At 39.6% G+C, this 24732-nt stretch overlaps 2 protein-coding genes across 4 annotated transcripts in view; both read left to right on the forward strand.

Moving 5' to 3' along the window:
- Positions 1 to 17289, forward strand: part of nlrc5 (NLR family, CARD domain containing 5) — a 31936-nt gene extending 14647 nt beyond the window's left edge. For all 3 annotated transcript variants that reach the window (XM_020040429.2, XM_010883979.3, XM_010883981.3), the window contains 33 exons: positions 86 to 169; positions 302 to 385; positions 488 to 577; positions 702 to 749; positions 3569 to 3625; positions 3723 to 3806; positions 3984 to 4067; positions 4190 to 4279; positions 4371 to 4430; positions 4531 to 4614; positions 4880 to 4963; positions 5162 to 5251; positions 5350 to 5415; positions 7604 to 7690; positions 8647 to 8730; positions 8838 to 8924; positions 9014 to 9073; positions 9166 to 9213; positions 10946 to 11029; positions 11120 to 11203; positions 11329 to 11412; positions 11495 to 11578; positions 11674 to 11760; positions 11906 to 11989; positions 13441 to 13542; positions 13629 to 13712; positions 14852 to 14935; positions 15054 to 15137; positions 15267 to 15350; positions 15442 to 15519; positions 15629 to 15712; positions 15795 to 15878; positions 16010 to 17289. In XM_020040429.2, coding sequence (XP_019895988.2) covers positions 86 to 169; positions 302 to 385; positions 488 to 577; positions 702 to 749; positions 3569 to 3625; positions 3723 to 3806; positions 3984 to 4067; positions 4190 to 4279; positions 4371 to 4430; positions 4531 to 4614; positions 4880 to 4963; positions 5162 to 5251; positions 5350 to 5415; positions 7604 to 7690; positions 8647 to 8730; positions 8838 to 8924; positions 9014 to 9073; positions 9166 to 9213; positions 10946 to 11029; positions 11120 to 11203; positions 11329 to 11412; positions 11495 to 11578; positions 11674 to 11760; positions 11906 to 11989; positions 13441 to 13542; positions 13629 to 13712; positions 14852 to 14935; positions 15054 to 15137; positions 15267 to 15350; positions 15442 to 15519; positions 15629 to 15712; positions 15795 to 15878; positions 16010 to 16091 — 2644 coding nt within the window. In that variant the 3' untranslated portion in view covers positions 16092 to 17289. The remainder of the gene's footprint in view (positions 1 to 85; positions 170 to 301; positions 386 to 487; positions 578 to 701; positions 750 to 3568; positions 3626 to 3722; positions 3807 to 3983; positions 4068 to 4189; positions 4280 to 4370; positions 4431 to 4530; positions 4615 to 4879; positions 4964 to 5161; positions 5252 to 5349; positions 5416 to 7603; positions 7691 to 8646; positions 8731 to 8837; positions 8925 to 9013; positions 9074 to 9165; positions 9214 to 10945; positions 11030 to 11119; positions 11204 to 11328; positions 11413 to 11494; positions 11579 to 11673; positions 11761 to 11905; positions 11990 to 13440; positions 13543 to 13628; positions 13713 to 14851; positions 14936 to 15053; positions 15138 to 15266; positions 15351 to 15441; positions 15520 to 15628; positions 15713 to 15794; positions 15879 to 16009) is intronic.
- A 5908-nt stretch (positions 17290 to 23197) lies between these two features.
- Positions 23198 to 24732, forward strand: part of cpne2 (copine II) — a 43419-nt gene continuing 41884 nt past the window's right edge. The window contains exon 1 of the mRNA XM_013138968.3: positions 23198 to 23585. The gene's annotated coding sequence lies outside the window, so the exon portion shown is untranslated. The remainder of the gene's footprint in view (positions 23586 to 24732) is intronic.

The raw sequence follows: 24732 nt of genomic DNA on the forward strand, positions 1-24732 counted from the left end.
GTGTAAGTATTATTTTTAAGGAGTATAAAGGCTATAAAATAACAATATTTTCCTTGTTTTTTGGCATGATCCCTTTGGAGTGCAGTTTGGTTGGCTGTGGTCTTCGCTCTTCACACTTGGACCTTCTGTGTAAGAATTTGGAACACTGCTCTTCGCTGACTTTTCTGGAGTAAGTTTTCTCAGTGAATGCTGTGAAAAGGGGGAAAAGAGAAGGGAGAATATTTTAGAGATTTGGGTTCTGAAAAGTTTCATATTATTTGGGTTGTGAAAAATATATTTTTTATATGGGTTTGTCTTTCAGCATTTCCAAAAATGCTCTGGGAAACAAAGGTCTGAAGAATTTGCTAGATCTCTTACCTCATCTTGGCACCATCCAGGAAATCAAGTAAGAATTTTTTAGCAATTCTGTTTCCTCCCTTTATTTGTTCTTATATTTTTTTAAGTCTTATAAGTTACTTCTCGCTATCAAATCACTGCTTTTTTTTAGTGTCAGTGAAAATGCAGTCAACATGGAAGGGGTGGTGTTTCTAGCTAGCAAACTCGCCTCACACAGGAACATGAGCGAAGTGAATATCAGGTATATCTATTTCTATCCATCCATCTATGATCCAGCTATGTATCCATCCAGCTATCTATGCATCCAGCTATATGTCTCAAGTTCCTCCTTTTTATGATTAACTATTCCATTTTACATGTATCAGTCATGGGGGGAAGAAGAATCTTTTCCTAATATTCCAGTCCAATAAAAGGTAATGTTGCGTCTATAATTTTCAGGATAAAGATCAGTTCAAAAGGTTATTTATCAAATGCACCGAATAGCATAATGACATTCTTGTGACATGATACAACATCTACATTATTAAGAAATATGTAAAGCATAAATATTGTAAAAAAAAATAAAAATATATATATATATATATATATAGTGGATATAAAAAGTCTACACACCCCTGTTAAAATGCCAGGTTCTTGATGTAAAAGAATGAGACAAAGATAAATCATTCCAGATCCTTTTCCACCTTTAATGTGACATACACTCACCTAAAGGATTATTAGGAACACCTGTTCAATTTCTCATTAATGCAATTATCTAATCAACCAATCACATGGCAGTTACTTCAATGGATTTAGGGGTGTGGACCTGGTCAAGACAATCTCCTGAACTCCAAACTGAATGTCAGAATGGGAAAGAAAGGTGATTTAAGCAATTTTGAGTGTGGCATGGTTGTTGGTGCCAGACAGGCCGGTCTGAGTATTTCACAATCTGCTCAGTTACTGGGATTTTCACGCACAACCATTTCTAGGGTTTACAAAGAATGGTGTGAAAAGGGAAAAGCATCCAGTATGCGGCAGTCCTGTGGGCGAAAATGCCTTGTTGATTCTAGAGGTTACCACTGTGCAGGCTGCTGGTGGTGGTGTAATGGTGTGGGGGATGTTTTCTTGGCACACTTTAGGCCCCTTAGACAATGAGTTCACTGTACTGAAATGGCCCCCACAGTCACCAGATCTCAACCCAATAGAGCATCTTTGGGATGTGGTGGAACGGGAGCTTCGTGCCCTGGATGTGCATCCCACAAATCTCCATCAACTGCAAGATGCTATCCTATTAATATGGGCCAACATTTCTAAAGAATGCTTTCAGCACCTTGTTGAATCAATGCCACATAGAATTAAGGCAGTTTTGAAGGTGATAGGGGGTCAAACACAGTATTAGTATGGTGTTCCTAATAATCCTTTAGGTGAGTGTATAACGTGAACAATTTAATTGAAAAACAAACTGAAATCTTTGAGGAAAAAAATAAATAAACTTGCAATGATTTTATTACAGCAGGCAGTGTTTTTGGGTAGGAGTCTATTAGCATGGCACATCTTGACGTGGCAATATTTGCCCACTCTTCTTTGTAAAAGCGCTCCAAATCTGTCAGATTGCGAGGACATCTCCTGTGTACAGCCCTCTTCAGATCACCCCACAGATGTTCAATTGGATTCAGGTCTGGGCTCTGGCTGGGCCATTCCAAAACATTAATCTTCTCCTGGTGAAGCCATGCTTTTGTGGATTTGGTTGTGTGCTTTGGGTCGTTGTCGTACTGAAAAGTGGACATCCTCTTCATCTTCATCCTTCTAACAGACGCCTGAAGGTTTTGTGCCAAAATTGCCTGGTATTTGGAACTGTTCATAATTTCCTCCACCCTCACTAAGGCCCCTGTTCCAGCTGAAGAAAAACAGTCCCAAACCATGATGCTGCCACCACCATGCTTCACTGTGGGTATGGTGTTGTTTTCGCTCCAAACATTTCTTTTGGATTCATGGCAAAAAGTTCAACCTTGGTTTCATTAGACCATAACACATTTTCCCACGTGCTTTTGGGGGACTTGATGTTTGCTTTTGCAAACTTCAGCCAGGCTTGGATGGTTGTCTTTGTAAGAAAAGGCTTCCATCTTGCCACCCTACCCCACAGCCCATTCATATGAAGAATACGGGAGATTGTTGTCACATGTAGCACACATCCAGTACTTGCCAGAAATTCCTTTAATGTTGTTGTAGGCTTCTTGGAAGCCTCCCTGACCAGTTTTCTTCTCGTTTTTCATCAATTTTGGAGGGACATCCAGTTCTTGGTAATGTCTCTGTTGTGCCATATTTTCTCCACTTGATGATGACTGTCTTCACTGGGTAACATGGTATATCTAATGATTTGGAAATTCTTTTGTACCCTTCTCCTGAATGATATCTTTCAACGAGATCCCTCTCATGCTTTGGAAGCTCTCTTCGGACCATGGCTTTTACTCTGAGATGCAACTAAGAAAATGTCAGGAAAATCCTACTAGAAAAGCTGAACTTTATTTGTGATTAATCAGAGTCACTTTAAATGACGGCAGGTGTGTAATGACTTCTATTTAACATGAGTTTGAATGTGATTGGTTAATTCTGAACACAGCCACATCTCCAATTATAAGAGGGTGTGCACAACCAGGTTATTGTAAGGTTTTAAATTTTCATCTTTCCCACTCGAAGATTTCAGTTTGTTTTCAATTGAATTGTTCACATTATAGGTCACATTATGACATGATTTATCTCTATCACAAAAACCTGGCATTTTCACAGGGGTGTGTAGACTTTTTATATCCACTGTACATATAGCAATAATATACATAACAATGTAAACTAGCAGCAATTTTAAAAAGAGTAGGATGGGGAATAGGAACAATATGGGTAGAATTATTGAACATTATAGATAAAATATGTATAATAGGTACAATATGAGTGTGCCTATATTATGTACATACATAAGAATACTTTAATGTACATTGAATGTTACATGCATAGGACATAAGCGAATTTGAATGTTCATGTGTGATCAGTATGATCATAGATTAGTATTGCTGGTTGAGGAGCCTTATGGTCTGAAGGAAAAAACTGTTTGTGAGTCTGGAAGTGCATGCCCCGATGCACCGGTAGCATCTACCAGAAGGCAACAGTGTGGAACAGACCAATAGCCTGAGTGGCTGTAGATTCTGTAAGTTGGAGGTATATTGGACAGTCCATTCTGAACAGCTCACTCTGATTCCAGATTACAATCAGAACCCCTTCAGGCCTCACCAGATAAGGAGCACTATCAGAAACTCAGGTAGATCTTTCAAAAAATAATTGCTACATTTCACCTTTCTTTTTAATGTCCTGTTAAAGTACTTGTAATAGAAATCCAGAACATTTTTTGTTTGCAGCCTAACACACAGCAGTATCCAGCCCAGTGACATGGCAAAGCTGTGTGAAAGACTAGTTCGGTGTCCTGGCCCCCTGGTGCTGGAGTGAGTCATCCTGTAATGTCTCGTTACTGTATGTCTGTGATCGGTCCCGGGCCGGCTAGGTTTACTGATATACACTAACAGAGTATCTGGTACACTATCTGTGTTCTACTGCCCTAGTGTGTTTCTCAAGGATGGTGTTCTCTTATTTGATCGCCTGCCTGTTTTCTGTTGTCTCAGTTTCTCCCATGGTTCCCTGAGAGATGATGCCATTGAACGTCTGTTGAGGATCCTGCCTAAAATGACATCTCTTCAGCTGCTCAAGTGAGAATGATTAAGGCTGATCAGTCATGATCATTTCAGGGTGACATTTCTTAGCTGAACTGAAGGTTAGATTTGAATGATATTAAATTCTTATGGTTTTCTGCCACTTCCCTCCTGCCAAGTATGAGCCATGTCCAGATGTCCACAAATGGAGCATTGCTATTGGTCAGATCGCTGATTGACTGCCAGCATGTCAGAGCTGTGAAACTCATGTGCGTACTGTATGCCTTAGAATGTGGTTCATTTATTTGGTTTTATATGTATGAACTGAGTTTATATAAACTACCTATTTGTGCTGTTAAGGCCCCAAGGAGAAGCCTTCATCAAGTTTGCCAACAGGAAAACAGACCAAGCAACTTGCAGGTAAATATGATTTCACTACAGATACTGTTCGCATTCATAGAAATTTTACCTGTGTTAGTAATATTTCTGTATACGGTCTGCCTGCCTGCCTTCTCTGCAGACTGACTCAGTACACGCTGACAATTATGGATGTGGAGAAACTCTCTTGGATCCTGGAGCAGTGTCCTCGTCTGTCAGAGCTGGAGTAAGTGTTTGTGTCCCCGCTCCTCAAGACCACCCCTGTCCTTGGGTCACAGCACCCACATTTGCGAATAAATGCATTTATTTAATTATGTTTTTCCAGTTCCTGCATTGTATTCAGAGAAATTAATGACACTACTAGCGTATTCCTATGTCTCAACCAATGTTTTAAACAGTTTTCCCTTGCTGGAAATTTGGTAGTTTTTTAAACACGTTTTCAACCAACCTTTGTCCTTATGGATAATATGTAAATGTTTTTAATGGTGAAGTTTATCCAGTAACCTTCTGAGAGACGAGGGAGTGAAAAGCTTTGCTGATTCTCTGCCAAGGCTGCGGATTGCCAGCTCAGTGAAGTAAGACTTATTACAACACGCTATGTTTAATCAGTCCCTGCAGTGAACTCCATTAGCAGCTTTAGCTGCTCTATTTCACAGAGATAAAGATCTGTCAGTTTACCACCCCTGATTCAAACCCTGTACAGTCCTGCTTCATCAGTGGTTGTAGAAGGTTAGTTGTGATTTGTTTGTTAAGCTGTATGTATCTTTTTGCAGTCTCAATGATAACAAACTTACCCAGATGGGGGCGCTCTACCTGGTGAACACAGTCACAACCTGTGAAAAGGTGGTTTCAGTGGAAGTCAGGTAAAGTTTGTTAAACAGTAGCATGTTTTCATGGTGAACATTTACTTGCCTAACCCCTAATAACTAATGTAAATTTTATGTTTTATGCCTGTCTGTAGTCTGGGAACTGAAGAGAGGTCGCTAATTCGATTTGAACAGCAAAGTGACTCTGGCAAAACTCTAAGGTAGGACAACAAAAAAGCAACCTACTCATAAATGCAAGTGGCCACAAAAAATCCTACTCCATGAGCTATGGGAACAAGAAGCATAATTTTGTCCATATAAAAATCCTACTTGAAGGATTGGGGATTGATTAAGTATATGTGACTCATATATGTGGGTAAACTCACAAAACGGTTGTTAAACTGTCATTTGGGTTGCCATTCTGTGTTTGTTTGCATTTTCTCTACATTACACCACTATTTCTGACAGTGGTTACATCTCACACCAGTGGCGTTTCTAGAAAATCTTGGCATAAGGGTGGCAAGTTGAAATTCAAGGGTGGCATATCATTATATTGTTGGTTATGTCCACTTTACTTATAGAAACCCAGCTTCTGAAAATGGACAATGTAATGTCTTTCTAATAAATATCATACATGTTCTACCCTTTGATGTTAATGTGTTCAAAGTTTGGTACGAGTCTTTCGACTGTGCAAAATCTCTATGAGCATTGGGAGTTCCCTAAGTATTATATATATATATATATATATATATTATATAACTTACAAATTGAGGGAAAGGATGCAGTATTTTCCTTGGACACATTGTTCATATTATTCTCCCAAGTGCAGAAGAATAAAACAATGCATCCTGAAAAGGAATGCCTTACATTGCTTTAAATAATACACAAACACTAAATATAGGCTACTGGGTTTATAGAGTAGTTATTTAATGTACTCACGAAAATGTTAATCACGAAAACTGTTAATCACATATGATCACATATAAAAAAAAAATTATGTTATATAGATGTCCAGATATATCTAGTTTAGAATTATTGTCGATAAACCTTAACTTTCTCCACAGATGATATACCAGTAATATTGACAATTGCATTACTTAAGCTAGTACACGATATCAGATATATCTAAAGTAAATGAAATGGCTGCTGCTAATGCAAGATTATAGGATTACATTTTGTATGGTATATTCAGTAAACATGTGCAGCAGTACCTTCTTTCATTACTGCTAGCTAGTCTAGTGCGATCCTGACTGCTGAGTTGCACAGAGCACCATGGACCAACCCCTGTGTTTTCACTGGAGCAGCACGTTGACAGGAACAGGCCGACTCCAGGCCCAACCATTTTATGGGGAAGGAGGGACTCAAAGATATTGGAACGAGAAAGAGAGAGAGAGAGAGAGATTTAGGGAGGAGGGATAGAAAAGGTGTGAGACACTGGCAAAACCACCGGGGTGGCAACCCCACTCGCTACCCCAGGTGTCAGGAGTGTCTGCTATAATATATTCATATTTAATTTTATATTTAGTATAATATATTTTCTTATTTTCATTGTTAATCTCTATAGTAACCCGTTCCAATATCTTTGAGTCCCACCTTCCCCATAAAATGGCTGAGTCCTGGACTCCGATGAAGAGACTCTTCTCAACTCTAGATATTGAAAGGCATGGTAATGATATGAGAGGGGGTTATTGTATTTTGTGGTTTCCAAACAACATTGTGTGCATAATTTGGATTTTTTATGTGGATATGTAGGATAAGCTAGAGAACTCTGTCAGCGTTTCAACCTGGTCCTTGTCCCATTGAGTGAAATCTTGTTTTGCAAGTGGACCCAAACCTCAGTGCCATGAAGTGCAATTGGTTCAATTACACATTTAATACAATTATTAAATATGTTTTATTTGTTTTTATATTATTTTAAAATATTTTACATATATAATTTCGTAAATACATCAATTTGAATATCTTTTTCAAAGGTAGTAGAATACCCTGCTTGCTTTCTCTCTCAGTTAATTAATTATGCATATTTTCTGGAAAATCATTATTTTATGTCTTTTTGGGGATTTACTGCCATGGCCCAGTTCAGGAAGTACTGGTCCAGCAGGTCCAGATACCCCTCTAGGTCATGTGCTGTGTGACAGCATGTGCAGACCATCTGCGAAGAGCAATGTTTCCAATTTTAATAATTGTTATTATTGCAGTTTAGAGTGATGTTCATAATATTACAGAAAACCCAGGTTACTGTACACACAAAGGCCTTGGTCATTGTTTGGCTAAAATTTTTACTCTGTTATTAAATAAGCAAGCAGTCCTTCATTCCATATGAAATAACACTTAGGACCAATTTAAACAATTTTAATAATGTGCCTTTAAACTCTGTCTCTCTCTTTCATGTTTTCCTGGACCCTGCAGTCTGAGAGAGTGTCATTTTGGGACAGACCATCTGCAGAGACTAGCAGACATTTTGACACGATGTGCTGCTCACTTGGTCAAACTGAGGTGAGAATGAGACTGGAAGAAGTGCTTGACCTTTGAGATAATTAACTGACAATGTGTCATATGTTAAAAGGTTGAAATGTCTCCAGTGCATTGGGAATTCATTTGAACACGTATGTACAGCATGACCCCCAGTATAAGAAGAGGACCATGTTATTTTTCTGTGGTTCAGGGTGCAGATGCACCCTCTGATGCAGAGCGAGGAATCATGTTTTTACCTCTTGTATCTAGTGGAGTTGGAGGCTGGTTTCACCAGAGTTGGTTGTCACACTGCTTATCAATGTATAATAATTTAGAGATAGACACACAGGGTTAGTTCAGGTCAGCATCTCAAAGCATTAAGGTAAAACTGAGTTTTTCATTGTTTCATATTTATATCCTGTTATTAAAAAAAATATATATATACTATGGTAGTATTCTTGAGATTTATAGTTCAAGTACCGCATTTCAGTGGGTTATGCATCATTCACCTAAGATAATCAGCTGTGGTGTCTCAGATATTGTGTAAATAACTACTTTGTTGACAGTGTTTACAACATGCCTACCACATTTTGTTTCAATTTAAATATCCCTGACTGAAATGTAATGTATGCATTTCAGTGCCAGAGCTGACCCACATTAACATTAATTAGTCATGGTGTTTTGCTCAGTATTGCTCAGTTGGTAGACCATGGCATTTGCAACATTATGGTTGTGAGTTCCTATTGTTCCTGTGGACGACCATATTTCTTAAAGTTGTAAAAACTCTATGTTATTGTAAAATAGTCTAAAATATACTGGTGCGGAGAAGTACATTGGTTTGTCTAATGTAGGACTCCAATCTCATGTAACATCTTGCAGAGAAGACCTCCTGAACAGTGAATACCAACCTTGGGAGTGAGCCCCACACAAAGACAAGTTATTAAATGTATAGTGACTAATGTTGTGTGGTGTGTTTTTTGTACATTGATTTACTGCAGTTTAATTAACAATGGACTGAGTGTTGAGGTGATTGAAGACTTAGTTAAGCAGCTGAGGTGTGGTCACATCCAATGCTCAATCAGGTAAGGAGGAGGAAATGGGATGGGTACACTTGTATGTATTTGTGTGTGAAGGGATCCAATGTTATGTGTCAGTGTGTATTATTCAGACAGTGTATTTTCCCAATCAGTATTGATGAGACATGGATCACAGCTGAAGCTGCAGTAAACCTGGTCTCATGCTGCCTAAACCTGAACCCCAAAATACACACCATCAGGTGAGACATTCCTTCAAATACCGTACAGTTGCTGTTTCCAAAATATTATTACATTAATAATAATGGAAATGTGTCATTGTATTTTGCAGGGTGAACAAAACTGCTGTACACATTACTTTGGAGGAATGCACAAATCACACTCCAACCAGGTGACACTACAGAAATACACGTATTTTTAAGATGTTAAGATAAAGATACGCCTCTTTTCGTTTTGACTGGGCTGCCTCTCTTTGTGTTTTAGTGCTGACTCAACAGACATGGCTAGCTCTCTGTCTACCGTGACCATCAGGTAAAATGTTATTCTGACATTCCCAGGAATGTGTGTAAGATGACTCTGAATTGGCTATTGCAATTGAGCTCCATCATGTGTGTCTGTGTGTGTATATACAGGTGCTGGTCATAAAATTAGAATATCATTAAAAAGTTTATTTATTTCAGTAATTCCATTCAAAAAGTGAAACTTGTGTATTATATTCACTCATTACACACAGACTGATATATTTCAAATGTTTATTTCTTTTAATTGTGATGATTATAACTGACCACTAATGAAAATCCCAAATTCAGTATCTCAGAAAATTTGAATATTACTTATGTCCAATACAAATAAATTATTTTTAGAAATGTTGGCCAACTGAAAAGTATGAACATGAAAAAGCATGAGCATGTACAGCACTCAATACTCAGTTGGGGCTCCTTTTGCCTGAATTACTGCAGCAATGCGGCGTGGCATGGAGTCGATCAGTCTGTGGCACTGCTCAGGTGTTATGAGAGCCCAGGTTGCTCTGATAGTGGCCTTTAGCTCTTCTGCATTGTTGGGTCTGGCATATCGCATCTTCCTCTTCACAATACCCCATAGATTTTCTATAGGGTTAAGGTCAGACGAGTTTGCTGGCCAATTAAGAACAGGGATACCATGGTCCTTAAACCAGGTACTGGTAGCTTTGGCACTGTGTGAAGGTGCCAAGTCCTGTTGGAAAATGAAATCTGCATCTCCATAAAGTTGGTCAGCAGCAGGAAGCATGAAGTGCTCTAAAACTTCCTGGTAGATGGCTGCGTTGACCTTGGACCTCAGAAAACACAGTGGACCAACACCAGCAGATGACATGGCACCCCAAACCATCACTGACTCTGGAAACTTTACACTGGACTTCAAGGAACGTGGATTCTGTGCTTCTCCTCTCTTCCTCCAGACTCTGGGACCTTGATTTCCAAAGGAAATGCAAAATGTACTTTCATCAGAGAACATAACTCAGCAGCAGTCCAGTCCTTTTTGTCTTTAGCCCAGGCGAGATGCTTCTGACGCTGTATCTTGTTCAAGAGTGGCTTGACACAAGGAATGCGACAGCTGAAACCCATGTCTTGCATACGTCTGTGCGTGGTGGTTCTTGAAGCACTGAGTCCAGCTGCAGTCCACGCTTTGTGAATCTCCCCCACATTTTTGAATGGGTTTTGTTTCACAATCCTCTCCAGGGTGTGGTTATCCCTATTGCTTGTACACTTTTTTCTACCAGATCTTTTCCTTCCCTTCGCCTCTCTATTAATGTGCTTGGACACAGAGCTCTGTGAACAGCCAGCCTCTTTAGCGATGACCTTTTGTGTCTTGCCCTCCTTGTGCAAGGTGTCAATGGTCGTCTTTTGGAAAGCTGTCAAGTCAGCAGTCTTCCCCATGATTGTGTTGCCTACAGAACTAGACTGAGAGACCATTTAAAGGCCTTTGCAGGTGTTTTGGGTTAATTAGCTGATTAGAGTTTGGCACCAGGGGTCTTCAATATTGAACCTTTTCACAATATTCAAATTTTCTGAGATACTGAATTTGGGGTTTTCATTAGTTGTCGGTTATAATAATCAAAATGAAAAGAAATAAACACTTGAAATAAATCAGTATGTGTGGAATGAATGTATACATTATACAAGTTTCACTTTTTGAATGGAATTTGTGAAATAAATCAACTTTCTGATAATATTCTAATGTTATGACCGGCACCTGCACATCTCTTCCTGCCTCTTATGTCTTTCAGCTTGGTGGACTGTGAAGTGCAAGGGCACCATCTAGTGTCACTGTTGACTGTGTTGCACAGATGTGCTCTGCTGCAGGAGCTGGAGTAAGTATCAGGGACAGGGATCTAGGACTACTTTGAAACTGGAATGAAAAATGGTTGGCAATGTTACTTATTTCTTATTTTTCTCTGTAGTTTATCCCACAACAGTCTTGGTAGAGTGGGAGTAGAGTGGCTTTGCTCTGTCTTACCGTCCTTAACTAGTTTGAGGAAACTCAGGTGAGGCTAATGTTGTTATGGTTCTGGGGGTCAGAAGGGCGTTGCATGATTTTGTTGGCCAGGGATGAATGTTGACAGGGGTAAAATTATTAAAATGAAATATAATTTTTTTTCATTTTCTGTAGTCTTGAATCAAAAGAAGCGTCTGAAGATGTAGTATTGCTGCTTGCCGATGGCTTGTTGCAGGCTAAAAGCATTGAGACCTTAAAGTAAGTTATTTTCATTCAGCCCCTACACCCACTTTTATGTTTTCTCCACAAATCTGACTGGTCCCCAATCCATCTCCTTCAGTTTGTCTGGCCATGTGATCAGCGACAGAGGAGCTGTCCTTCTATCTACAACACTCCAGAAACTGCCTCATCTCAAAACAATCAAGTAAGAGGTCTTTGTTTCTCTACCAATCCACTTGTTGACGTTAACTGGCAGGTGACACTACAGTACTAATACTGACCCCTCCGTCCGTCCCTAAGTCTGTCCCATTGCTATGGTTGGACAGAAGCAGGGGCCTTGGACATTGTCCGAGGGCTTGGACAGTGTCGCTCTCTGGAAGGGATCTGGTAAGAGACTTCCACCCTTTAGACGTCCTATTCTAGATCAAGTGCAGCATGAACACTAGTGTAGCAGGGAATCAGCTAGTTATCATATAGACCTAATGTGTCCTGTTTTAATCTTGTGAGTTAAATATCTGTGTCCTGTCTAAAGCCTCGAGTCTGTAGAGCTGGATGAAGGGAGCACTGAGTGCCTGGCCTGTGGTCTCCGTTCAATGACCTCCTTGAAGAGGCTTAAGTGAGTAGAGCTGAGTTGGTAGAGCATGGCTCTTCCAATGAGATGAGTTTCAGAAGAAAGTTCTTTGTTTCTGGTGATTTAAAGCCTGTAATCAAATCCACAATATGAAACTGCTCCAGATATGTAACTTTTTTATTGCTTTTATTGCTTCTTAGATAGATGGAAAGACTACCAACCTTAGAAAGATCTAAAAGACTACCAACCATAGATAGATGTGAAGACTACCAACCATAGACAGATGTAAAGACTACCAACCTTAGACAGATGTAAAGACTACCAATCTTAGACAGATGTAAAGACTACCAATCTTAGACAGATGTAAAGACTACCAACCTTAGACAGATGTAAAGACTACCAACCTTAGACAGATGTAAAGACTACCAACCTTAGACAGATGTAAAGACTTCCAACCTTAGACAGATGTAAAGACTACCAACCTTAAACAGATGTAAAGACTACCAACCTTAGACAGATGTAAAGACTACCAACCTTAGACAGATGTAAAGACTACCAACCTTAAACAGATGTAAAGACTACCAACCTTAAACAGATGTAAAGACTACCAACCTTAGACAGATGTAAAGACTACCAACCTTAGACAGATGAAAAGACTACCAACCTTAGATAGATGTAAAGACTACCAACCTTAGATAGATGTAAAGACTACCAACCTTAGATAGATGTAAAGACTACCAACTTTAGGCAGATGTAAAGACTACCAACCTTAGACAGATGTAAAGACTACCAACCTTAGACAGATGTAAAGACTACCAACCTTAGGCAGATGTAAAGACTACCAACCTTAGGCAGATGTAAAGACTACCAACCTTAGGCAGATGTAAAGACTACCAACCTTAGACAGATGTAAAGACTACCAACCTTAGACAGATGTAAAGACTACCAACCTTAGACAGATGTAAAGACTACCAACCTTAGACAGATGTAAAGACTACCAACCTTAGATAGATGAAAAGACTACCAAGCTTAGATGTGAATACTACCAAACTTAGATAGATGAAAAGACTACCAACCTTAGATAGATGTAAAGACTACTAACCTTAGATAGATGTAAAGACTATGAACCTTAGATAGATGTAAAGACTATGAACCTTAGATAGATGTAAAGACTACCAACCTTAGATAGATGTAAAGACTACCGACCTTAGATGTGAAGACTACCAACCTTAGATTTAAAGACTACCAACCTTAGATGAATGTAAAAGACTACAAACCTCAGATAGATGTAAAGACTACAAACCTTAGATAAATGTTCAGACTACCAACCTTAGATGTAAAGACTACCAACATTAGATGTGAAGACTACCAACCTTAGATAGATGTAAAGACTACCTACCTTAGATGAATGTAACAGACTATAAACCTCAGATAGATGTTGCTTAACTTAGATGATCAGTGCTATCTTTACCAATTATTGGTGATCTGTTCTGTAGTCTGAATAAGAAAGTTACCATGGCGACCGGATCCACTGGGGAGGGGGCCACAGTGGTCCTACTGGCCTCTCTGGAGGGGCTCAGCGGAATGGAGGAGATAGAGTGAGTAAAGTCATATAACCAAATGTCAAATGGTATGCCCTAGCCATTTGGTTTGATGTGGTCTTGTCGATGTGTCTGGCCTACAGGTTGGAGGGGATGAGGATGACAGATAAAGGAGTGGGGGAGCTTATCAAACATCTGCCCTCCTGGAAAGGCCTGAGGAAGATCAGGTAAACTAATGATTATTGGACAGTGAAACAATTGGCTATGGAATAGGCGTGGACTAAAAATAGCCTACATAATGAATGTGTCAAATGAAGATATGCATCAATAATCTGTTAAAGTAACTAATCTTAGAACCTGTCAAAGTGCCAGCTAATATTCTAATGGGTTTCATGGTTAAACTTTGGGGTGTGCGTGAAGTTATAGGCAGAATATTTGATATGTCTGTATTAAAGCTGTATAAAGCTGCTCTAAAGGGGGGATTGGTCTGTAAAAACACCCTGACACATTGCAGTTATCTGACCACTATTCTGGACAGTATTTGGGAATTGATTAGTATGGGGTTGTACTGAAAGGTTGAAATTCCTACTTTTCTATGGAAGTGAGTAGCCTAAATGTTACTATTAGCTTCTTACAACATTAAAATGATATTTCAGTAACATACCTCTATTGTAAAATTCATTTTTTCTGTTACAAAGTCCAGCTTATTTTACTTACTGAGCTGGTACAATGGACTGATGTATCACTTCAAATGATGCATACATTTTCCTCTCAGTTATTAGAAGAGGAGGATGTTGACCTCGATCTAAAGTGCCTTCAGGAAGTATTCAGACTTGACTTTGCAATTAATCCACACATAGCACCCCATAATGACCATGCGAAATGACAGTTTTTAGAACTTGTGCGAGTTAATTGAAAATGTTAAACTGAAATATTGAATCGAGAAGAATTGAGATCCTTTGCTATGACACTCCAAATTCAACTCGAATGCATCCTGTGTCCTTTGATCATTCTTCAGATATCTCTAGAACTTGATGGGAGTCCAACTGTGGCCTATTCAGTTGACTGGGCATGATTTAGAAACACACACATTTGTCTATATAAGATCCCACACTTCATATCAAAAACCAAGCCAAGAAGTCCAAGGAACTGTCCGTAGACCTTCGAAGATTGAGTCACAGATCTTTGGAAGGTTATAAACCCATTATGGGGTGTTTGTTTCATGTTGATTGATGGTAAAAAAAAAAAAGTATCAATTATAAATTAAGTCTAAACTGAACAAAATGTGGAGAAAGTGATGGGGTCTGAATACTGAATACACATGGCACTGTATCTAAAACACAAAACCATTACCTTTGTGTCTTAGCCTGTCAGAGAATCATATAAGTGACCAAGCAGGAGAGAGGCTGTTGCAGGCTCTTTCAAGCTGCACAGCACTGGAGGAACTCAAGTAAGTCCTAATCTATTCACCCACAGTGCTTTATTCCACTGGGCTGTCCTAATGGACACAACTAAAAGGTTTTCATTTCGACAGTAAAAATGCAGACTGGCCCATTGTTGTATCCCAGTCTCTCTAGGAATAACCTCAGCCTTGCCAGTGCTGCAAAGATGGAACTGGTTCTGCCCACTCTCACTCATCTCCAGGTTCTAGAGTAAGTCCCATCTGTTGTTTGTGTGTGCTTTGAAACGTTATATTAATTAATTGACTCATTTATTGATTGCTTCATGTGTCTGCCAGTCTAATCCTTGCTTATCGTCTCAATTGTGTTTTCTGTGAAAAGTCTTTCTGAGAACAGGTTTGGTCCAGTAGGATCTGTCAGTATCTCCAAAGCCTTGAGCTTCATGAAGCATTTGACCAAGATACAGTAAGATACATAACCTGTGTAATCCACCACAATACATCCTGTGTATTCATAGTCCAAGAGACTCTTCTTCACTTGACCTGTTGTCTTTCAGCTTGACCTCCATAGGGACTTCAGAGCTTACTGGTCTGGCTGGCAGTCTGGTTAACTGGATCTGTGCAGAGGATGTCAGGTAAGGCTAGGGCCACTTTTAGATTATCCAGAAACCACAGAGCTAAGTTAATACTGTGACCATGGATTGTCACTGTCTTTTTTTTCACTCCCTGTCCCATTGTCTTCAGTTTTGCGTGGAATGGTTGTGGGGACGATGTTGCAGTGAAGCTTTCGGAGGTTTTACCACAGTGTCAAAAGCTCAGGAGACTTGAGTGAGTGCTAGCTTTGTTTTTACATTAACATATTCACAAAGGATCTGATAATCACATGTGTGTTTCTATGTCACTGATTTAGTTTAGAGTCCAACAGAATCAGCATGAAAGGAGCAGAGGCCCTTGCCAGAAGTTTGCAATCTTGTTCCTCAGTTGAAGTGATCAGGTAAATATCTTAGACACTTTTAGTTGGTAAACTTTAAATTGTAAGTATTGATTACACTTGATATTACATTGGATATTGACTTTATTGTGTTCAGTGACCGTAATGCTCTGTCTGTCCCTGTGTTTGACCAGACTGTGGAGGAATGCAATCTCCAACAGTGATGCCCAAAGACTGAGGCAGGGGGAGAAGAGGCTCAACTTCTCCTCCACATGAGCTTTTCTCATTAATTCAGTGACACCACAACAGATAACTTGCACTATTAATATTAATTTTATGCACTTAAGGTGTAATTTGTTTACATGTCATTAGGGACCACATTGGGAAAAAAAACTATCAAATCCAAACCAACAAAATAAATCATTCAGTGGAGGAGAAATGGTGAACCTTTATTCCAACCCTGGTAAAAAGATCTAAAAGGAGAGGAGACGCATCTGTCTCTGTCTCTCTTCATTCCTCTTGAACATGTCAGCCTGTGGTCTCTATCCACCTTCGTATTTATTTTTGTATTGATTTTGAATATGTACTGTATTGATTGTGTTTTGCTAAATTATTTATTATCCTGCTCGAGCAGAAAGGGTTAATTAAGTCAATTAATTTGAGTGTTTTTCATCAGCAGATGAGAGTGATAGCTTTATGCTTTTTTTCTTCTAGCTGTCTCATTTTGTAACATGTAACTTGAACTATAGAGTTGTTGTCTTAATTATTTTGTTTATTTATTTTAGGTAGACTTGAATTATTGTTATTCTGAAGGACTGTATGGTATGTGGACTGTGTTTTGACTTGCAACCCAATTATTTATTTCACTAATTTGTCTTTTAATTCAATAATGTGAGAAGATCTGATCTACGTGTAATTGGTCGAAGGACTAGCTCATGGAAAACTTTTCAGAATTAGGATGCCTGTATTTTCTTGCATGGTTTCATTTAGTTCTTACCATTTTGTTTACATTTTCTTAAGCCCTGCTTAAACCTGCCACTAGCATGTATCCTCATCCTTATGATCTTGGCCATGATAATGTCTGTTTTCACTACTGAGATGTGAATGTGAAAAAGATAAAGAAAGAGGTTGCATGCTAGAACCAGGATCTAAACAGGGCTTTGGAATGGAGGATTGTAATGTTACTCACTGAATTCAATGTGGATTTTCATTGCTTTTTAAAAATGTTATTTGTTATGTCCTTTTTATTCTGACATGCACTCAGGTCTAATACAGTAGTGTTAGCCAAGTCTTCTTTTTCATATTGTATGCTGTGTAAATATTGAGTTTATTTATCTGAACTTAACCCTTGATTTGCAACATGATTTTCTTCAGAATCAGAAGGAATAAGAAAGAACCTCTGTTTGACTGCATTTGAAATGCTTACAAATGTTGGTTTTCATCTTTATTATATGTAATAAAAACAATGCTCACCTATTTGCAAATAATGAGCTGCTGACTACATTGTGCTTGGGAAATTAAACCTGGCAAATGTGTTTAGGCAAATTAATCAGCAGTGATCTAAATTCAAACTCTTGATGTCAACAGTATATATCTTTAATATACAGAATATGATAATAACCCGAAAACTAAATTGGAAAATTACAAGTAAGATTATACACTCACCTAAAGGATTATTAGGAACACCATACTAATACTGTGTTTGACCCCCTTTCGCCTTCAGAACTGCCTTAATTCTACGCGGCATTGATTCAACAAGGTGCTGAAAGCATTCTGTAGAAATGTTGGCCCAGGATAGCATCTTGCAGTTGATGAACATTTGTGGGATGCACATCCAGGGCACGAAGCTCCCGTTCCACCACATCCCAAAGATGCTCTATTGGGTTGAGATCTGGTGACTGTGGGGGCCATTTCAGTACAGTGAACTCATTGTCATGTTCAAGAAACCAATTTGAAATGATTCAAGCTTTGTGACATGGTGCATTATCCTGCTGGAAGTAGCCATCAGAGGATGGGTACATGGTGGTCATAAAGGGATGGACAGAAACAATGCTCAGGTAGGCTGTGGCATTTAAACGATGCCCAATTGGCACTAAGGGGCCTAAAGTGTGCCAAGAAAACATCCCCCACACCATTACACCACCACCAGCAGCCTGCACAGTGGTAACAAGGCATGATGGATCCATGTTCTCATTCTGTTTACGCCAAATTCTGACTCTACCATCTGAATGTCTCAACAGAAATCGAGACTCATCAGACCAGGCAACATTCTTCCAGTCTTCAACTGTCCAATTTTGGTGAGCTCGTGCGAATTGTAGCCTCTTTTTCCTATTTGTAGTGGAGATGAGTGGTACTCGGTGGGGTCTTCTGCTGTTGTAGCCCATCCGCCTCAAGGTTGTGCGTGTTGTGGCTTCACAAATGCTTTGCTGCATACCTCGGTTGTAACGAGTGGTTATTTCAGTCAAAGTTGCTCTTCTATCAGCTTGAATCAGTCGGCCCATTCTCCTCTGACTTCTAGCATCAACAAGGCATTTTTGCCCACAGGACTGCTGCATACTGGATGTTTTTCCCTTTTCACACCATTCTTTGTAAACCCTAGAAATGGTGGTGCGTGAAAATCCCAGTAACTGAGCAGATTGTGAAATACTCAGACCGGCCCGTCTGGCACCAACAAAGTGACACCTTCATATATACTTTACACATAAAGTTAGACATTCCATGACTTTTTTGCTTCAATCTTGTGATTATAGCTTACAGTAGGTAGGCCTGATCAAAAATCAAGTATCTCTAAATATTAGAACAAAATATTTACAGCACAGAAATGTACTGTTAAATATTGTATAATTATATTTTGTTCATGCAGTAATTTCACCTGGAGCTGTATTTCAGGCAGAAGAGGCTAGGTTTTTGGCTAAAATGTCCTGGTTCGGGGTAAACTTCATGGCGTCGTTGACCCAGAACTAGTGAAAGCAAACTAGCCCTGTAGCAATCAGAACAAGCAGAGCAGAGGAGATTGGGAGAAACCAGATTGACTCGGGATGTGTCAAACAACACCGTCACATGACTGTTGTGGACGAACCTGCACTGAGCTTTAGTTTAGTAAAGTGGAAGTGATTGCACAGGCCTACCTACAGTGGGAAGTAGACTTCATAAAAGTTTTGTGATTGATGCATGTAAACAAATCTACAGTCCCTCTCAAATTTAATTCCCCAATTTCAATGTTGAGGACAACTTGCCAGCAACTACTAATCTCTACAGCACACACTAGAAAACGTATATAATGTAGATAATGTTAGCTAGCTACGGCACATCTGTAAACTGCATGCACAATTATTAGGCAAATCTTATTCCTCAAGATTTATTTTTATTGTTGAACAAACACATTGCTCAGTCAATCCAAAATATAATTTAACCTCAAATCTAAATGTTTAACAAAGGAAAAGGGATTTTGATCTTTCTCAGGGGAATACATAAGTGTACACAGTTAGCCAACAATTAGTGTGCACAATTATTAGGCAACAAAATTACAAAAATAGTTTCAACTCACTTGTTTATTCTCAATTTTTGAGTAAGTGCAACAAATAAGTAACCCCAAATGAAAATTAAATTACATTTCTGTCCTTTAAAATATATTCAGTGGCCGATACATGCAGTCTGTTAGTTTCTTGATCTGTTCAACTTTCACCGAAGCAGCAACCACAGCCTCCCAAATGCTGTTCAGAGAGGTGTATTGTTTTATCTGACTGCAAATCTCACATTATTCAGACATACAAAAGTTCTCAATAGGATTCAAGTCAGGTAAGGAAGGGAGCCAGGTCATAATTTGGGCATCTTTGAGGCCCTTGCTTGCTAGTGATGGAGCATTGTCCTGCCTAAAGAACATGGCCTTCTGAGTACTGAGTACGCCTTCCTGAACCACTGCTTGAAGAAAGTATCTTCCAGAAATTGGCAGTAGCAGTGGCGTTTTATATGTAAAAAATTGGTGGGGCACAAACCATTTCAAAATATAGGATACATACCAGTAAAGCTACAAAACTCCCTCTTGCTATTGATGTGTTTATTTTACACATCAACAAACAGCGTGGCTCCACAAAACACTTAACAACAGAGCGGCTTGCTCCTACCAGGTGTTGTAGTACACATACTGGAGAAAGAGAGAGACCTTCTTGTGTAATTGCTCTCCTTCTCTCTCACACACATGTAAAATTACCACTGTCAAACCTAAATTAGGAATGCAACCAAGCTCAGAACCAATGTGCCTACAGGGCCATACGCGAACAGCAATGAGCTCAACACCACTGAAGGCCACAATGAACCGGAAAGACTACTTTTTAGGGATACAGATCCATTCTATGACAACAACCTTAATAGATAAGCATGGAAATACTGACACTCATCACCATCTATATCAATCGATCCATCACAAAAATATGACCAATGCACGGACCAGCACCACAAAGGCAGGATGATAAAATATGCTTTCACTCACCAAGGCTGAGAGCTCAATTGTAGTGAAAGGTGGCACGCCGATTCTTCCTCTGGGCAAACTTTTCAATTACTTTGGGAATGAAGTAATGTAGCTGCTGAATCAGCTGGCTTTCGATGGACAACATGGCCAATGCCTTGACTCGCGGCTGTCCCATGGTATTGCGAGTCAAGGTTTTTACCCTCTTCAAGGTGGAAAATGTCCTCTCTGACTCGGATGTCATCATAGGTTTTGTTATGATAATTTTCAGCAGAGTGACGGTCTCAGCAAAAGCCTCCTCTAAGTTGTACTCATGGATGGATCTTAACAGAGACAGGGCCGTCTTACCAGTGTGAAGCTCAGTGTGGCAGTACAGTGGTCAGCTCAGACTTCAACTTTTCCTTGTTTCCTAGAGACCATAGTTTCACCGCACAGTCGTGCTCAGATGTTGGGAATGACAGGACAAATTGTGGGAAGAGCGAGCTGTCAACCAGCTTGGCAGCAATCAGGTGGTCATTTTGTGAAAACCTCTGCTCCACCTGGGAGATGACTGTGTCGCATGCCTCCATCATCACCGGCGCTGTGTTGTTTACTCGTCGGCCTGGCTCGTCTGTTCCATCGTGAACGATGGCAGCCCATTCATCAGTTTGCTTCCACATATTCTGGACATTCTCCTTGAAACTGGTGAGCGCACAGCTAATCCCAGATGCATCGATGCTCAGTTTTTGCAGAGTGTTGTATAAAACATCAACTTCAGGATCATCATCAAGGTCAGGTTCAGCTGGTGAGCATAGCAGTGAACAAACTGGGCATGTGGGCATGTCTCTTTCATTAGCGTCTGTACCCCTCGGACTTTTCCACTCATTACAGCCACATCATCATAAGTCTGAGCGATCAGCTTTTCTCCCAACTTCAGTGGTTCCAGCACACCCTTGATGTTATTAGAGAGGCCGAGTCCCGTTTTATCTTTGACTTCCACAAACTCCAAAAACCTCCCTGTCACTGTATTTTCAGGCAACATGTATTGCAACACAACCACCATTTGCAATTTACAGGAAACATCAGTTGTCTTATCTGCCTGTATGGCAACAAAGGATGTCTTGTCCACTTGCTTGGCTATCTCCTCCCTGTACACTTCATACATACAGTCTAACAGTTCGTTTTGTACAGTGCTAGATGTCCCTTTGAAGATGGGCTGAGCGTCATAGTGCCTCTGAAGTCTCGAATCGCCCTCACACATAGTCTCGAAAATGCATCTGAATATTCCAGGATGTAGTGGGGCTACCGGCTGTCAGCCCCACTTGGCATTAAATTTGTGTGATCTACATTGATCATACAAAAATTCTGAGCTTGCATATTAATATTTTCATACATACAATTGCATTGTGAGAGAGGGACTTTCCCCACATTCACGCTTAGCCTATGGCCTACTACTGTGAACTTGAATCGGCAGAACGCAGTCTGAAGCAGCAAGGCAGGGACCAATGAACATTAAATAAAATCCTAACACATACTATATGCAATTTAGGAAGATGCTAAATTCATAGATAATAAATTATAGGAAGTAATCTTAGAGAAATAAAAATAAATGTTTTGTTGCAGTTCTTTCTGTTGACAACAGGTGGGGCTGTGCCAGTCCATCTTCAACCCAAAAAGGTCCAACTACCTCATCCTTAATGATAGCAGCCCATACCAGTACCCATCCCCCACCTTGCTGGCGCCTGACTCAAAGTGGTACCCTGTGTCCATTAGTGATGGCCACAGGCCTATCCATCTGGTCCATCAAGAGTCACTCTCATTTCATCTGTCCATAAAACTATAGAAAAATCTGTCTTCAGGTATTTCTTTGCCCAATCTATACGCTTCAACATGTGAATCTTATTCAGTGTTGGTCTTCTTTCAGCCTTCTTGACCTTGGCCATGTCTCTGAGCACTTGACACCTTGTACTTCTGGACACTCCAGGTAGGCTGCAGTTCTGGAATATGGTGGCACTGGAAGATAATGATTTCTTGGTAGCTTCACCTTTAATTCTTCTCAAGTCTTTTGCAGTTAATTTGTGTCTTTTCTTCTCCATGCATTTTTTGCACCCCAGTTGACTATTCGCAACAAAACATTTGAGTGTCCGGTGGTCACGCCTCAATAGTTTAGCTATTTCAAGAGTGTTGCATCTGTCTGAAAGGCATTTTACAATTTATGACTTTTCCGTGTTAAATCTCTTTAGGCCCATAATACCTGAGGTCATGAAGCTGCTTAATAATTATGGACACCTTTATATAAGGTGTTATTCACTGTTGTCACACCCTCCCTAATTACACAAATACATATAAACTGAAAATGATTAAATCCAATGTGCATTCAAGTTTATATGGTTTGGAGTAAATTTGCATAGAAATAATCATACGATCAGAATACTCACTTGCCTAATAATTGTGCAAGCATTTATTACTACTTTGCATCTCACCAATCACATACAAAGAGCTGTAGATATTTTGCTACGATTTCTGCTGAGTACTGGCACCGCCTGGGTTGGACAAGTAGGTGGTGTTAGATAGGGCAGCATTGTCATGTTGCGCTCCAGCGACTTATTGTGGTATGTTAGGCTCCTGTAAGCTCAATCGTGGTTTTTGGCTGGGGAATGCATCAACCTTCAGCATGTGTGCCAGTGAAGTTCTTGGTTGAGTGGCAAGTGTGAAAAGCGGCAGAATGGATTGATGAGACCGCTTCAGGGGAAACATGTTTTCTGACCAAACTCGTGAACTGTAGGCCTAGATCATAAAATATTAAGAGGAGCAAAATTGGTTAAAAAAGGTAACTGATTTGTGTCTAAAGTTATATAAAAAACACTATATGCACACTATTGCAGAGAGTAATTAAGTCTGAACCCATTATAAAGCTTCGTTGTTGTGTTAAAGTGTAGAAAGCATGATTAATTTGGAGCACGATGACGATTGAAATTGGGAATTTATTTCCAAGCCATTTAATTGACTGCTGCTAAATTGTAGTTCAGCATAGCCTACAAGCTCATAAAGTGCAGAAGGTAGCGCGTGTGATTGTCGGGCGGAGTTCTCCGAGCAATGCGCAACCACTTGTATCGCACCACTACATCATTCGGAGACTCAGAGCAGAACGACATGCCCTCGTGGCGAACAACAACAATTTGTATTCCCCTGGTGATGTTTTTGGATATCATGAAAATAACGTTAATTTTCGCATAGAAAGAAAGGTGTTTGAGGTATAAAAGTAGAGCTCTTCAGAGGACCGACGCGGGTGGTGTAAACTAGTCTAGAAAATCACATTAACCAAGGTAAGTGAATGCAGCCTAATTTCGTGTGAGTATTTTACAATATTATGTCTGGAAACGGCAATTAAGTATTTAAATCAATAGTGTTCAAATATGTTCTCCTATTGAGGTATCCCAATTTAGTCCATTTAGAATATAGATTGATAGTAATTAAATGATCGATAGGCTGCTTCCTGATTTTGTAAACTGACTGCAAACATGATATGTCAGAGGTTATTGTGAAGAGAATTTGTCTGTGTGTGCCCGCGCGTGTGCGTGTGTATCAAATAGAGCACGGAAAACCTTCACAAAGCTCTAACTGTAAACCACAAGAGGAAACAGACAATTGTCTATAGGTCTAAAGCAGAAGTGTCATTGTCATCTTGGATACTCATAGCTTCACTTTTCTGGTTCACTCCGTTATGTCTTTAGATAGAATATAGCGATATGTCCTTTCGCTCACTCTCCCTCTAGCTGTCTCTATCTTTCTTTAACTATCTGTATTGCTCCATCTTGCCCTGGATTTTCCTGTGTTCATTATTTGTTTATTGAAATCTATTCTGAAATGTACTGAATTTCCATCAATGCTGGAAAAACGGTTTCATTCCGACTCAGAGTAGGCTATAGGAGATGATGCAGTCACCCGGGCACTGAGATTAAAAAAAATGAGATTGATAGAAAACTTGATTGTCATTGATACATATTTTTTGTCCATATGTGTCAGTTTAGTTTGGACCATTTGAAGATGCAACATTACCCCTGTAATCGTTTGTCTTAGATCCCATTTCATATTTTGTCACCCGAATAAACGTTTGCTTGTTGACTAGATCTGCAAAAGGGGCAAGTGAGGAGGTCTAAACAGACAAGCAGGCCTAGCCTGTACTTATTTGTTGTAAGGCCACTTCTTTGCCACACTGAACTCAGAACAACATGACACTGAAGCTGGGGGGACCTGCATTTGTAACTCACATTAGTTGTTGTCTTTGTTATTCAAGTACATTTTTAGTGATACAACTGTATTTTCAGCAATGCATCTGGAAAATATGTTCCAAAAATTTAGATTTTTACTTCAACAAACCGAAAATATAATTTTTTTTTGTTTAACTGAGACTAGAGCATTTGGCTCTATAGTCACCAATTCAGCCCCTCTACCCCACAAAGATGATTATTG

This window comes from Esox lucius, chromosome 19, assembly GCF_011004845.1.
Source record: "Esox lucius isolate fEsoLuc1 chromosome 19, fEsoLuc1.pri, whole genome shotgun sequence".
In the NCBI taxonomy this organism is placed as follows: Eukaryota; Metazoa; Chordata; class Actinopteri; order Esociformes; family Esocidae; genus Esox; species Esox lucius.